This window comes from Mandrillus leucophaeus, unplaced genomic scaffold (genome assembly GCF_000951045.1).
Source record: "Mandrillus leucophaeus isolate KB7577 unplaced genomic scaffold, Mleu.le_1.0 Scaffold550, whole genome shotgun sequence".
Taxonomy (NCBI): Eukaryota; Metazoa; Chordata; class Mammalia; order Primates; family Cercopithecidae; genus Mandrillus; species Mandrillus leucophaeus.
The window spans coordinates 554,508-570,079 of NW_012105920.1; the positions used below are offsets into that span (position 1 = coordinate 554,508).

The window sequence follows — 15,572 nt, forward strand, 5'->3', positions numbered from 1 at the left end:
AAAAGCACAGAAGGAAATATAGTGAGAAGCAGCTCCCTCTTGCCCCTGTGCTGGCCAGAGGCAGCTATGTTTTACTCATGCGTCCTGGGAGAGCCTGCGCATCCACAAGAGTGGATGTGTATTTTTTCTCTAATTTAAAACTCAAATGACAGTGTGGTAGAATTTGAATTAAAAAAAATCTCACATCATGCAGTGTGTTCCAAAGGAGATAAGATCACCTACTAAAATAAACTTTAGAATAGGAGTAAATTTAGCAACATAGAAGGACACCCAGGATACATTGTTAAGTAAAAAAAAAAGAAAAAAGAGGTTCTAAAATAGAGTGTATGTATGGTTCTATTTTTGTTAAAAGTTATGTTCTCTAAGTCTTTTTAAAAAGTTTGAACTGTCACAGCCAAGAAGGGTCTAAAGAGACATGACAGCTCAGTGGAGTGTGGGTCCTGGTTGGGATCCTGGAACAGAAAATGGACATTAGGGGAAAAAACTAAGGAAATCTGGCTAAAATTTTGTTGTGTGTAGCTACCAGTATTATCCAGGTTTTAAAAAGGAGAAAATCCTGGCCGGGTGTGGTGGTTCACACCAGTAATCCCAACACTTTGAGAGGCCAAGGTGGGAGGATGGCTTGAGCCCAGGAGTTTGAGACCAGCCTGGGCAATACAGAGAGACCCCATCTCTACAAAAAAATAAAATAAAATAACAAAAAGGAGCTAGACATGGTGTTGCCTACCTGTAGTCCCAGCTATTTGGGAGGCTGAGGTGGGAGGATCGCTTGAGGCCGGGAGGTTGAGGCTGCAGTGAGCTATGATGGTGCCACTGCACTTCAGCCTGGGCAACACAGTGAGACCTCCTCTCTAAAAGAAGAAGAAGAAAAAAAGGAAATCCTGCAATGTGTGACAACATGAATAAACTCGGAGGAAATAATGCTAAGTGAAATAAACCAGGGATAGAAGGACAAATACCGCATGATTCCACCTATAGGAGGAATCTGAAATAGTCAAACTCAACAGAAGCAGAGAGTAGAAGGGTGGTTGTCAGGGGTTGGGGAATAGGGGAAACAGTGTTGCTGATAGTTGCTGTGTAAAGTTTGAGTCCTGCCAGCCGAAGACATCCTAGAGATGTGCTGTACAGCAGAGCGCCGTCAGTGTTGGGCATTTACAAATCTGTTAAAAGGGTAGGACCCATATTAAGTGTTCTCGCCATATAATAAGTGTAAACACTAAGGAAATCAGACTATGGACTTTATAGTTAATAATATCTCAGTCTGGTTTGTTAATTGTAATAAATGTTCCATGCTAACATAAAATATTAATAATGGGGGAAACCTGGTGGGTTTGAGGTATATGGGAGTTTTCTGGACTCTTGGCAGTTTTTCAGCAATCTAAAACTGTTCCAAAACAAAGTTTAGACAGACACCACCATGTTGTCTCTTGAGAGTGGGATTACATGTGAGTCTTCCCCCTTTGGCTTGTCTGTGTTTTCTGAGTTTTCTACAGTAAACATGTATTATTTATATAATATATTAATGACAGAACAGAACATTAGCTACGCCACGCTGACTGCACCAGCCCTGGTGGCAGAGGGTTCCAGGCATGGCAGCCACCCTCACTGTGAGTGCCGTAAGGGCCCAGTTGCTGTCCAGGGCACTGGCCTGGGAAGGGGCTGCCTTCTTTTGATATACAGAGGCCCCAAGTCAGTCCAGAGGAGACCGGAATCCATTCACCTGCCCTTGGCTATGATGATGTTTCCAGCATTGAACTTAAAAAAAAAAAAAAAAACTTCCACTTTATTTTAATTGTTTGAGATGGAGTCTTGCTCTGTTGCCCAGGCTAGAGTGTGGTGGTGTGATCTTGGCTCAGTACAACCTCTGCTTCCCAGGTTCAAGTGATTCTCTTGCCTCAGCCTCCCGAGTAGCTGGAATTGCAGGCGCCTGCCACCACGCCCGGGTAATTTTTTTGTATTTTTAGTAGAGACGGGGTTTCACCATGTTGGCCAGGCTGGTGTCAAACTCCTGACCTTAGGTGATCTGCCCATCTTAGCCTCCCAAAGTGCTGGGATTACAGGCGTGAGCCATCATACCAGGCCCAAAAATCTTCCACTTTAAAGAAAATATCATTTGGTAATTAGAAAAAGGTAACATTTTGTCACCGTGTATGAAAAAAGTTATTCATTTAATACCTGTTCATTGTAGAAAAAATGGAAAGTACATAAAACTCAAAGAGAAATTAAAAGCACTGGAATCTACTGCTCGGAGAGAACTGCTTTTTACATTCCCAAATTTTAAAAACTCACCAATATATGGCATAACCACAGTATACGCATAGATGACTTTACAAAAACTGGGTCACACAATGGATATGACTTGATCATTTGCTTTTACCTCCCAGTAATATCTACTGACCTGTTTTCTATGTTAAATAAATATACATCTACCCTGTCCATTTAGATGACTGAATTGGACTCCGGTATACTGTCAAACTATACTTGATTAATCCTGCATTGCTGGATATGTGGGACTTTCTCCCTACCCTCCAGATTTTAAATTATAGACCAAGTATTTATGGAGGCCTGCTGTGAGCCAGGAGCTGTCCTGAGCCCTGGAAACCCAGCAGTGCCTGTACAGACCTGGCCCTGCCATCAGGGGGCACCTCTAAGGAAACCGGGAGGCAATAATTGTAGCTCCCTTGCAGGGAGGTTGTAAAGGCTGAGTGAGGACATCTGTGCACCTGGAGCACAGTGTGAATATGAAACCAGTGTCAGCCATTACTGTCATCAATACCATGAGGGGTGGCGGGGGCAGGGGCACTAAGGCTGGCAGTACTCAATATCCAGGTTCTGGGGGGTGCCAGAGCCTGACCACACAGGGCCTTCTCTCCCTCCACCCTGACTGTGCTCTCTCCCCCAGGGCTGGACATCCACTTCATCCATGTGAAGCCCCCCCAGCTGCCCGCAGGCCGTACCCCGAAGCCCTTGCTGATGGTGCATGGCTGGCCTGGCTCTTTCTACGAGTTTTATAAGATCATCCCACTCCTGACTGACCCCAAGAACCATGGCCTGAGCGATGAGCACGTTTTTGAAGTCATCTGCCCTTCCATCCCTGGCTATGGCTTTTCAGAGGCATCCTCCAAGAAGGGTATGGGGCTGCTAGAGCCTCCATAACTGCCCCGTCCTTGCCAAGGGTGGGCCAGATGTTCCCACCAGGCTCTCCTTCCGGGAGGGTGAGCAGGGAGTTGGCCCTAGGAAGCTGGGAAAAGAGGGACCAGAGAGGCTGGCCCCAGACACACTACCCTCCAGGGTTGGAGATGCCACCCCTACGTTTGGGCTCCAGGATTCCTTCTTGCCTCTGAGCTTTTCTCACCTCCACCTGGGAGGAGGCGGGCCTGAGAAATTTCACAGAACCCCCAGAGGGCCCATGGAGCAATCTGCCTGTGACTCCATGCCTTTCCCCATCACCGCCAGGGTTCAACTCGGTGGCCACCGCCAGGATCTTCTACAAGCTGATGCTGCGGCTGGGCTTCCAGGAATTCTACATTCAAGGAGGGGACTGGGGGGCCCTGATCTGCACCAATATGGCCCAGCTGGTGCCCAGGTGAGGTCACTGTCGGGGTGGTGTGTGTGTGTTTGTGTGTGTGTGTCCTCTAAGAGATGGACCTCTGTGCGGGGGGGCCAAGGTCCCCCCAGGGGAGAGGAGGGAGTGTGACTGTCACTCAGCAGTGCCTGAGGCATGTTGACTTGGATTTTCCTGTCTGTAACCCAGGGTTGCGGCTCTGGGCCAGGTTCCCAGGCAGAGAAGGCCTGTGATAGGAGGGGAATGTCAGGCTTTAGACCTCTGCTGGACCAAGCTCTGGGATAGCACTGAGCAGAACTCCCCAGAAACTATTTTCCCCCCAACCTCCCTCCTCCAACTCCCATGGCCTCCCCAGGGGGGCTGGTGCTGAAAGAGGCTGGCCCTGTGCTCACTCCTCAACCCTGAGGGCTGTTCCTCCTCCGCCATCTCTCCTCTCCCGCTCTCCTTGACACCACCCCAGCCTCACCTGGGCCCCTCTCTCTGCCCTCAGCCACGTGAAAGGCCTGCACTTGAACATGGCTTTGGTTTTAAGCAACTTCTCTACCCTGACCCTTCTCCTGGGACGGCGTTTCGGGAGGTTTCTTGGCTACACTGAGAGGGATGTGGAGCTGCTGTACCCTGTCAAGGAGAAGGTCTTCTACAGCCTGATGAGGGAGAGCGGCTACATGCACATCCAGTGCACCAAGCCCGACACCGTGGGTGAGCATGCTCAGGGGGCCTCGCCCACTGCTGGCTCCACTGGGGTGGCGAGACCCCGCGGGGGAACCTCACCACCCCACCCCAATGCTGCCCACAGGAGAAAGCCTCTTATAAGGACCTCCCAGCCCTTTAGGTCTTTAAACTGCATTTTCCCATAAAATCAAGAGGATGACTCTCAGCAGATTCCCAGGCCAATTTAGCAACTCTGTTTAGCCCACTCAGCATTCATAGTGGCTTTCACCCCTGATCTCCCACCCCTGAGTCTATATCCTACACTGAGAAGCAGAGGGATGGAAGGGTTGGGGTAGGAGGAATCCTGGGGGTGGGCAGCTCTGGGCTGCAGGGGAGAGGGTGCCCTGGGGCCTTGGGGAAGAGGTTCCCAGGCAGTGAGGGAGGGTCCAGCAACCACATCTGCCACCAGGGTCCTGTTAAAGGACAAAACTTTTTCAAAAAGATAAATTTATAAAGGAACCAGTAAAATTTTAAAAAGAAACAATTCAAAGACAAATAACACTGAAATTAATTTGCTGACAGACACAAAACTTGTCAACATCCACAGAGTAATAGCAATTAAATCACCATGGGACAAAATTCATTTGCCTCTATGAACGAGTCATTCGCATTACCCTCAGTTCTCTACAATTCACAGAACTGTAAAATAGCTCAATGACAAGGAAAGATGGGAATTCTATAGAATCACATAAGTCCGGAAGGTCTGCTACGTAACTCCCTAGATCTTGTTCAGAAGACACCCAGGAATTATCTTGCCCATTTTTAGGTTCTTTATAGTTTTCATGGCAGTCCCATGCCCACACACGAGGCAGCTCATAATCATAATAATGGCACTTTATAAAATCAGTATTTTTCTCTGATTATAAAATACATGTTCATTGTCAAAAAGATTAAAAATGCAAAAAGTACAAAACATTAAAGGCAATCTCGTATAACCTCTCCTCCCTCCCCACATCCCCTCTCCTTCAAAAGAACTTGTGAACATTTTGGTGATTAATTTTTACAAGTCAAGTATATCCATATCACCAACACGGCCCCAACACTCCAGATGCCCCTCAGGGTTCTCTCCCAGACACCATGCTCTGACTTCTGACTGAGATGGTTTTGGTTGTGCCTGTTTAACTCCTTCTGTGAATAGAATCACAGAGTATGTACCCTTGAGTCTGGCTTCTTTTGCTCAATATTATGTTTGTGAGATTCATCTATGCTGTTGTCACAGCCATTTTTTTTTTTCTTTTTTTAGACCAAGTCTTGCTCTGTTGCCCAGGCTAGAGTGCAATGGCGCAATCTCAGCTCACTTCAACCTCCGCCTCCCAGGTTCAAGCAATTCTCCTGCCTCAGCCTCCCAAGTAGCTGGGATTACAGGCACCCACCATCACACCTGGCTAATTTTTTGTATTTTTAGTAGAGATGGGGTTTTACCGCGTTGGCCAGGCTGGTCTCGAACTCCTGACCTCAGGTGATCCACCCACCTTGGCCTCCCTAAGTGCTGGGATTACAGGTGTGAGCCACCACACCCAGCTTGTCCCAGCCTACTTTTTTTTTCTTTTTTTTTGAAATGGAGTCTCGCTCTGTCGCCCAGACTGGAGTGCAGTGGCACGATCTCAGCTCACTGCAACCTCCGCCTCCTGGGTTCAAGCAATTCTCCTGCCTCAGCCTCCCAAGTAATTGGGATCACAGGCATCGCCACCATGCCTGGCTAATTTTTTTGTATTTTTAGTAGAGACGGGATTTCACCATGTTAGCCAGGATAACTCCTTACCTCAAGTGATCCACCCTCCTTGGCCTCCCAAAGTGCTGGGATTACAGGCATGAGCCAACGCCCCCAGCCTGTCCCAGCCATTTTTAATGACTGTACAGTATTTTGGCTTATGAGTATATCAATATTTATTTGTAACTGATCCCTTATTTTAGACTTTTTTAGGTGGCTTCTCATTTTTCATGAATCACAACACATAGACTAAAAAAACCCCACCTTTTTAAAAATAGCACTTCTCACTGGGACCCCACCAAATGCAGAGGCATGGGCCCTTCCATTTGAAGGAAGCTAAGCAGGCAGTGTGCGAGGAGGCCCCAGGAGACAGTGGGAAGGTATCGTCACTGTTTATCAGATGAGGATGCCGAGGCAGAGAGTTAAGGAAGCGAAGCGTGTGAGCACTCAGGAGTTAGGGCAGACCTGTGCTCGAACGTGGCTTCCTGCCCACAGCCCCGCCCTCTGTGGCCAGTGCCACATGTCACACATGAAGCTCCAGCTCCCTGGTCCCCAGGCCTGAGTCTCTCCCTTGCTCCCCTCCACGCCAGGCTCTGCTCTGAATGACTCTCCTGTGGGTCTGGCTGCCTATATTCTAGAGAAGTTTTCCACCTGGACCAATACGGAATTCCGATACCTGGAGGATGGAGGCCTGGAAAGGTGAGACCCTGGTTTGCCCCGGCAGTTGTGACCCTGGTCCCAGCAGCCAACCTCCTCACCCTCTTCATCCCCTTGTCTGGTTGCTCTACATGGGGCGCTCACCAAATTCTATTGTTGACTTTCTTACAAATCCTCACCCCATGACCAACATAGCTGCATTTTTCGGGTGAGGCGGCCTGGTGAGTTGCTCCCAGCCTCACAGTGCATGGTCAGGACTAGGATGCAGGCTCACCTGCTTGTGCTCCTTTTGCTGAACAGGCCCCTCTGGGATTAGGGAGCCCAGAGGGCAGCAGGCACCACGTTATTGCCAAGAGCATCTGGGCTCTTGCTCCTGCTTCCCTGGAGAACCTGGCATCAGGGTCACATGACTGCGTATTCCAGGAGGGTGGTCGCAGAAAGACAGGAGGCTGTTACATCTCTCAGAGCTGTATCCTCTACATGCCTGACTCCCAGCTCTGTGGCCTGACTCAGGCTTCACCAAGGTCAGCTCTGACCCACCCTTTCCAGGGCCCATCCCTTTATTCCTTCAGTGACACACAGGGGACCAGATAGTGCTGGGGATGAGAAAGAGAGTAAAATGAGACTGAATCCCGCCTTAGGGGTAGGGACTCTGTCTTGGCCATGCTCTAGCCCCATCACCTAGAACAGTGCCGGGTGAACAGTGGGAGCCCAGTACCTAGATGTTGAATGAATGCACAAAGGACTGTAAGAGTTCAGTGTAAGGAGGATTCTCTTTGTCTAAGCGGCAGAGAGGGGAAATGACCAGGAGAATGTATCTGATTTGGGCCTTGGAGGATGAGTAGGAGTTTGCTGGATGGAGGAGAGAAATTTAGGCAAAGAGAAAAGCCATAAAAAATGCAAGGAAAGGGTGCTTGGAAAGGGTGGCTTGTCCAGAGGCTGAAGCAGGTACACTAGGGCCAGATTGCAAGCAAACTCATTCTTGCAGGCAGGTCCTCGCCTCCTCCAAGAGCCTCAGCAGGGCCTTCCTCTGGGATCTGCTTCCCCTGCCCTACATTCAGCAGGACCCAGGGGTCGATGGAGCTCCTGCAGGACCACATTGGCAAGGGGTCTGGCCTGTTCCTTCTACACAGATACCTGGAACCAGACGCGAGGCCCCACCAGACTGTCCCACTAGGCCACTCCTGCAGCTCTGGCCCCAGGTTACAGGGAGCACCAAAGCCCTGAGCAGGAGGCAGACAGGATCAGATCTGTGTTCCAGAAAGAACCGGAACACACAAGAGTGGAAATGGTGGTGGTGGTAGTTTTCAAGCTGCAGGCAGAGCCGAAAGGGAGATGGAAGCACTTGGCCGACTTGCAGAAATCCAGCTCACAGAGTTGGCGTGTGTACTGGAACTAGTTTTCATTGATGTTTTCATTTTGCCACCAAAATCACATGGAAAAGGCTGTTCCCTTTATCTCTGCCCCTGCTCCGTGCTGCTGTTGCTAGAGATCCAGGGTTTGAGACAGGAAGGTGGGGTTGGGAGCGCCTGCTCTGGGGACAGTGGAAGGTGGGGTGGGGCTGTGGAGTGTGCATCCTAGACCCAAGTTGCCCAGGTTTGAATTCTCCACTTAATAAGTAAAATGGAGATAATAGTACCTATGTCCCATAGGCTATTGAGAGGAAAACATGAATTAAATGAAGGTAAGGAGCTTAGAACATGCTGCCTGGTACGTGGTCACCATAGTAGCTGATGTCCTGAGCAGTTTCATGGTGCAGGGGTGGAGGGGAGGGAGGAGAGGTCAGTGGCAGGAGAGAGGGGATGGATGTGTAGAGTCAAGGTGGGTGTGGGGGAGGACCTTGGGGTGATAAGAGACACTTTGATTAAATTCATGCGCTCCAGTCTGGTGTCCTGGGCAAAGCCTGCCTGTGACATGAGGATACCACACACCTTGCCTGAGGTCTGAGGAGGGAAGCCGCATGGTCAGGGCCTGGCATTTGTAGGACTTTCCAGCTGCCCTTTGTCACACAACTGCATCTGGCACTAAGAGCGGGGCTTTGTGTTCTGTGTTCCCAGGAAGTTCTCCCTGGATGACCTGCTGACCAACGTCATGCTCTACTGGACAACAGCAACCATCGTCTCCTCCCAGCGCTTCTACAAGGAGAACCTGGGACAGGGCTGGATGACCCAGAAGCATGAGCGGTGAGCCTGGCTGACTGAGAACAGGGGCCTCTGAGGCTGGAGGCAGGGGGATGGCCAGTCTGGAGCTCCAGTAAGGGCCCTTGGTGGTGGGATAAGTATAGCCTTGCCTGCAGGGGTGCCCCAGGGCCCTTGGATGGGAACACTAAAGGTCAAGGGGTTGGGAGAAAGCCCTCATGGAGGGACCACGTGCCTGGCTCCCAGGCAGCCCTCAGTACTGCTCCCGAGTCCAGGATGCTGGTCTGAGTGGCACTGATGGTTCTGGGATTTCCAAGTCTCACATGGAGACCCTCAAAGGTGGGGATTTAGAGGCTGTCCTATGCCTCTGCCTGGGTGGCTCTCCCACAAAAGAGAGGATAGTGAGGGGAGCGGTTGAGACCTGGATTTGTCCTTTTCTTTATGGCTCCTTGTGGGGGGGCCAGCTGATCTCATCCGCCAGGCTCTTGAACCCCCTGCTATGCAGGACGGAGAGGCGCAGGGCCACAGCCTCCCGCACCCCATCGGCTCTTTCGCTTTCAGGATGAAGGTCTACGTGCCCACTGGCTTCTCTGCCTTCCCTTCTGAGCTAATGCACACGCCTGAAAAGTGGGTGAGGATCAAGTACCCGAAGCTCATCTCCTATTCCTACATGGCCCGTGGGGGCCACTTTGCAGCCTTTGAGGAACCGGAGCTGCTCGCCCAGGACATCCGCAAGTTCCTGTCAGTGCTGGAGCAGCAGTGACCACCCCACACCGCCCCCTGCCTCCCTCCACAAGTGCCCTCCAGGCTTTTCTTTGGGAAGATACCCCTTTTCTGAGGAATGAGTTTGCCTCCGTCCCCTGCCCATGCTGGGAGCCCACACTTACCCCCTCACCCCTCCAAGCTCACTCCCCAATCCCCAACTCTGTGCGATAAGCAATATGGCCTTGATGATAAATGACTTTACTTCTAACAGCGGCTGGAACCCAGTGACATAAGCATGCCCTGACCCCACATGGGGCCCCCTGTCCAAGCAGAGCTGGCAGGCCCCTCCTTGCTGGCAGAGGCACAGGAGGCCCATTGAGGATGAGGCCACTGGCCAGGGCTGTGCTGCACCAGACCAATGGCACCGCCCCCACCCCTCCCAGCACAGGGGCAGCTTGGAGCAGAGGCGGCATTGGCCGCCACTGCAGGCGCAAGTCAGCGTCAACAGGGTCCCTGAGTCAGAAAGCCCAGGCCCACTAGGTCAGCGGACAGGCACAGGCAGGGCCTGCAGAGGTGCCAAGGCCCTGGCCCAATTGGGCTGGAAGGAGCCTGGACCTGCTCTTCCGCACCCCCTCCCACCCCCACGGCACAGGCTTGTGCCTTGGTGCCCCCTGGAGGTAGCAGGGAGGAGGCTTCTCAGGCAGAAGTCTTAAGTTGCATCCCATCCCCTGGAATCTCCAGGAGGGAGAAGAGGGACAGCCCCTCCTTCCTGCCAGAGCCACAGCTCTAGGACAATGGGATGGCCCTGCACCCAGCCCAGGCACCCCCTCTGTGCCAACCATGCTGTCCTTTGGTTCCGAGGAGGCCCTGAGCACTGCCCACCCCCACACCTTGGAGGGAGCAGACAGAGGGTGAGTACTGCACAGAGCCTGCCTGGAGGTGCAGACTCATGCACTCAGCCCTGAAGAGGTGGGAGAGGCTGGATCTTAACTGTGGTCCAGTGGGCACATTATGAGTGGTCCTTGTCCCTGCCTGTTATGGGGTGTCCCTGACATGATACAAAAACACAGAACTGTAGTGGGATACAGAGGTGTGTGCACAGCTGGCTGGAGCACTGGCCGCCTCCCAGCCTGCTCCCCATAGCTCACTCCTGGGTGTAGCCTGGAGGGGCTGCCGGGTTGGGGAGGGACTGGCCATGGAACAGGGAGCTGGACGCCAGCTCATCTCAGACCTGGACTGCAGCATCTCTTTGGTTATCGGTTGTGTGTGTGATCAGAAGGGAGGAGGCCTTCCCCTTGTTACATCTCTCTCTCCATATATTCTCCCAGACTCATCAGTTTGGGGGGCGAAAAGTCCACCACATGGTCTTGGCGACAAACCACTGGGGATGTCACCCCAGCTGCAGAGCCACAAGCTTGTGCCAGAGGGGGAACTGGGTGAGCAAGGTAGGGGCGAGGCCTGCATGTGCTCCCCTCACCACTGCTGGGACCAGAAAAGATGGGCACCTGATGGCTCAGCTGGGCAGTCCCAACACATTCCCGCTCAGCCAAGGGCCTGAGACCCAGGCCATTCTGGTTGTGTCTTTTTAGAGCAGTGAGACCTAAAACAGATGGGAAGAAGTCATGAACTTGGGAGTCAGGCTGCTTCGCCTGTCTTCTCACCCTGCTTCACCTTTCTCACCCCACAGGCTCCCCTGAGCCTGACCCAGCCAGTAGCTCACCCGGCCTCAGGCCTCCTGTGGGGCAGCAGCCACACTGCCCATGGAGCTCTGTGCCAAGCACTGTCCAGGGATAGTCCCGCTGATGTTGTGGATGGCACCATAGGTCTGCTGCTGCTGCGGAGACAGTGCTGTCCTCTCCGAGGCCAAGCCGTTCAGAATCCGAGGCACATAGGGCTGTCAGCAAATGGATTCGTGCTTGGCTTGGGGCAGGCATGAGATTCCACACTGCATCCCTCCCCTCCTGCCCTTCTCCTCCCAACAGAAGGACACAGACAGTGGCCATAAAGGACATATGAAGAAATAGCAACATCAATTTAGGACATTAGGACCTAAAATATGCCACCTGTGGAACTTCCTAGCAGCCAGGGCAAAAGAGAAAGCCCAGTTATACAGTTCTCATGATGACAGAAGGAAGTACAGGAGAGCAGTTTCTCCGAGGAAACTAAACTTCCTAGCCCTGGATCCTAGGAGGATTTCTCACTTTGTAGAAGAAACAAGTCTACCTATGTAGGGGGGCTTAGAACGCTGCCCTGGGACCCCTGGGATGCTCAACATATCTGTGTGAGTCTCATTTCCTCCCAATCCCAGGCTCCAGCCACTGACCCCGGGCGCAGAGCCCTGCCCCACTCCTCCCGAGACCCTGACTGTGAGTGAGGGCTTGACATCATCCACCTGTCCTGCGTGTTCCCTGCCTGGCCAGCAAAGCCACAGGTGTGTCTCTCGGTAATGAGTCCTTCTGAGGCCCTCCCTCTTTTGGAACTTGTCCAAGGACAGACACCGATAAGAGAGCCTGACACCTGGGAGGCAGTCACCAGAAAGAACCCTGCAGATGAGGTCGGCTCTGTCCTGGCCCGGCTGTCAGGAAGGCCGGTGGCCACAGCTCTGGAACCCTGGGGCTCTGTTTTCCCTTACCAGACCCACCCTAGGAGCAGGACCCTGGAGGCAGGGAGAACCAGGAAGACAAGGAGCCGGCGTCTTCCTCTGAAGCAGGTGCAATGTTCATTTCTTGAATTCAAAGGGAAGTCTGTCTGACACCCTCTTGGAACCTAGTGGAGGACCTCACAGAGGCAGGTGCACTGCTGATGACAAACTTTGTCAAACCGTAGCACCTTACCATGTGCCTTCACTAAAGCCCCAAACTCACCAGCTATTAAATATGCAGAGAAGGACACCTCCCAGGTGTCAGAGCAGGGAACTGAAACCAAGGGGGATGGCCATGAACCGAGACAAGACTCATTATCTCCTCAACAGTTTCAAATATGCAGGTTAAAACACCCAGGGGGACCGGGATTCCTTCTCTGCCATTAATTCACAAACCTGACTGCCATGTGATCTTAGCAAGAGATCATCAAAGCACATTTGCTGGGGCCCATCTGGTTGGGACTGTTACAACCAAAGCAAAAAAGGGCGACAAGCTCGGAGGCTGAGGGGCACAGACAGCTTACTGTGAACGATGGAGGCATGTGGGCCTCTGCCTCACTTCCTTTGTCACTTGCAGGCTCTTCTGTCTGCAGATAACAGCAAAAACTTGCAATGATAAACAAAACTGATCTCTGTGAACGAACACCCTCCAAACACAGAGACTATTAACACCCGGAATAATAGTACCAGCTGGCACCAAGCTCCCTGGCAGCCTGAGAGAGTGGGGGGGTGGGGGAGTGCAGTGATGGGGGAGCAAGGGAAGCTACACATGGCACCCAGCCACCCACGCCTTTCCCATGGAGAAGCAGAATCTGGAGAAGGCTGCTGCTGTGTTGATACGGACAAGGGTGGGAGGCGTTGAGAGCGAGCCCGTCCCACCATCTGTTCCTCCCAGGGCTTGACGGGGCAGTGGGGTCGGGGACCTTTACTTTGTAGTTCAGAGGGCTGAGGTGCTTGAAGCATCCAAAGCAGGTGTGAGCCAGGCAGACCAGGATGGTGAGCAGCAGCACCAGGAAGGTGAACAGAGTGGCAGGGGCCTTCATACCTGGGGACAGAGGGTGGCTAGCCTTGGGGTGGGCAGGGAGGGGCCACCACCTACCCTCACCCTGCTGAGGAAGGGGCCACACCTGGTGTGGAAACTGCCCGTGACTTATCCCTCAGGCAGGAAACAAAGGTAAGGCCTAACCCCCACCCCTAGCCCTCAACTCCAGCAGCAAGGATGGTGTCTTCGCAGCCAGGAGCACACAGAGGGACCCACTGAATGGCTGGCATCATCCCTGGTTGCATTTCAGGCACTGGGATGCCAAGTCAATGGCAATTCACCAGCCTCCTTGCTGGGTCCGTTCCCTCCAGTCTCCAGTGCCCTGGGCTAGGTAGGATGGACCGTCCCACACCCCCAGTCTGACCAGGGCAGACACAACTTTCCCCCAGGAGTGTCAGTTTTCTCTCCTCCATGTCCCCACCTCTTCCATGCCAGGAGATACAAGGAGCCGGGTCCAACCACCACCCTCAAAGGGCAATCTGGATCAGCTTCCCCATTTCCTCTGGTTCAGTCCCTGCACAGCTGATAACGGCACTGTCTTCTCTCCAGGGACGTATGGGACAATTGACCAGGCCTTCACAAGGGTTACACCTGCACTCGGGCTAGCTTAGGAGCTCAGCTGTCACCACCACACCCAACCAGCCCTCACTCTGGGTATCCTGTTTTGATAGGACACCTAACCAGTCCTCACTCTGGGCACACATTCTGATTGGACATGTAACCGACCCTCATTCTGGGTATCACATTCTGATTGGACACCTAACCAGCCCTCACTCTGGGCACCACATTCTGACTGGATGCCAAGCTGATGCTGTGAAAGCAATGGGGGATCTGACTGGCTGGTGGGGATGCAGGGATGGGAGGCCAAGGGCTGGCCCCAGGTTGGAAGGGCCACTCACCCAGGCGCAGGAAGGAAAAGAAGTAGAGCCAGAAGAGGCATAGGATGGGGGCTGCCAAGGCCTGGTTCACAGCAGCAAAGTGTATCCCCTTCTCCAGCTTGGCTGGGAGGTAGACGAAGTAGAGGTTGTGCCGGTCCACCATGTGCTTGAGCAGGATGTAGATGAGGCCTGCAGGGGATGGGGCTGTGAGCTGGAGACCTTGCAGGGCCACACAGACACCTCTGCCCTCTTCCTCTCAGGGGCGGCTGTTTTGGCAAGGAGCCAGGACTGGGGCTGCTGCTCTACTGCTTGAACACAAAATGAGGCATCCTGCACCTCTGGCTGCTAGTTTTGTTTCTCTTTCTCTCTCCTGCCCGCTTCCTCACTTCTCTGTGACCCCAAGGTGTAGGGGATCGGTCAGGGTGGTAGGAGAAAATTTAAGATAAAGTTATAGAAAATAGACACAAACCTTGGAAGGCCGAGAGGTTTGCATAACTTCAGTAAAGGGTTTGGCTGAAGGCAGCTGAATTCTCTCAAAAGCTTAGGGCATAGATACATAGGAATGTGGGGGAGTTTACCCAAATAGCTTGTTTACTCATGTGGTCCTGAGACCAACCTTTGATCATCCACAGGTGCAGACTCAGGCAGCAGAGCCCCTTAGCCGCACTGACAGGCAAAATATCTGTCAGTGTATGTCTTTCATTCGTCGCTGGATCAGGGTCTGTGGGACGGACCCCACACCAAGGGAGTCACAGTGTCTGTGATCCTGTCCCCACAGAACACTAACATTCCAGAATCATCTTGGAAAGAGGCTGTTTCACACTTGGATGTCTGGCCTCAATTCCTCCCCAGCCCTTCCCATGCTGAGCCCCCGTATGTCAGTGCTCCCACACCCCTGGCCTTCTCCCACCCAGCTGATCCCCGCCCTCATCAGTCAACAGAGAATGAGGCCCAAGGATCTTACCCCAGGGTTGGCACAGGATCGCACATGGGGGACCAACAGAAAGTGGGTGCTGCCTTTTCTATTATGCCAGGTTCTTTTTGAGACGGAGTCTCGCTCTTGTTGCTCAGGCTGGAGTGCAGTGGTGCAATCTTGGCTCACTGCAACCTCTGCCTCCTGGATTCAAGTGATTCTCCTGCCTCAGCCTCCCGAGTAGCTGGGATTATAGGCGCCTGCCACCATGCCCGGTTAATTTTTATATTTTTAGTAGAGACAGGGTTTCACCATGTTGGCCAGGTTGTTCTCGAACTCTTGACCTCAGATGATCCACTGCTTAGGCCTCCCAAAGTGCTGGGATTACAGGAGTGAGCCATCGTGCCTGGTCCCAGGTTCTTTTTTAAAAAATAAATTTTGTTTTGAAAGTGTAAATACTGTAAATTTTTAAAACTACACAAGAGAGTATACAGTGAAAACTAAAACAACTTCTCCCCCTAAACCTCAGCTATCGCTGCCAGCAGTCTCTTGGGTCTTCTGTTTCCTTCTAGAGCCTTTCATTCATCTGCCAGCTCAAAAGGATTTTTTTT

At 52.3% G+C, this 15,572-nt stretch overlaps 2 protein-coding genes across 3 annotated transcripts in view; one reads left to right on the forward strand and one right to left on the reverse strand.

Moving 5' to 3' along the window:
• The window catches only part of EPHX1 (epoxide hydrolase 1, microsomal (xenobiotic)), a 40,854-nt gene extending 31,104 nt beyond the window's left edge, over positions 1-9,750 (forward strand). Inside the window, exons 5-10 of the mRNA XM_011997980.1 lie at positions 2,903-3,130; positions 3,457-3,586; positions 4,056-4,264; positions 6,578-6,686; positions 8,702-8,827; positions 9,344-9,750. Of these exons, the coding sequence (XP_011853370.1) occupies positions 2,903-3,130; positions 3,457-3,586; positions 4,056-4,264; positions 6,578-6,686; positions 8,702-8,827; positions 9,344-9,545 (1,004 nt within the window). The 3' untranslated portion in view covers positions 9,546-9,750. The remainder of the gene's footprint in view (positions 1-2,902; positions 3,131-3,456; positions 3,587-4,055; positions 4,265-6,577; positions 6,687-8,701; positions 8,828-9,343) is intronic.
• The window catches only part of TMEM63A (transmembrane protein 63A), a 37,038-nt gene continuing 31,195 nt past the window's right edge, over positions 9,730-15,572 (reverse strand). For both annotated transcript variants that reach the window (XM_011997952.1, XM_011997953.1), the window contains exons 21-25: positions 14,070-14,237; positions 13,058-13,173; positions 12,653-12,715; positions 11,208-11,381; positions 9,730-11,087 (exon numbers count right to left, since the gene is read on the reverse strand). In XM_011997952.1, the coding sequence (XP_011853342.1) occupies positions 11,214-11,381; positions 12,653-12,715; positions 13,058-13,173; positions 14,070-14,237 (515 nt within the window). In that variant the 3' untranslated portion in view covers positions 9,730-11,087; positions 11,208-11,213. The remainder of the gene's footprint in view (positions 11,088-11,207; positions 11,382-12,652; positions 12,716-13,057; positions 13,174-14,069; positions 14,238-15,572) is intronic.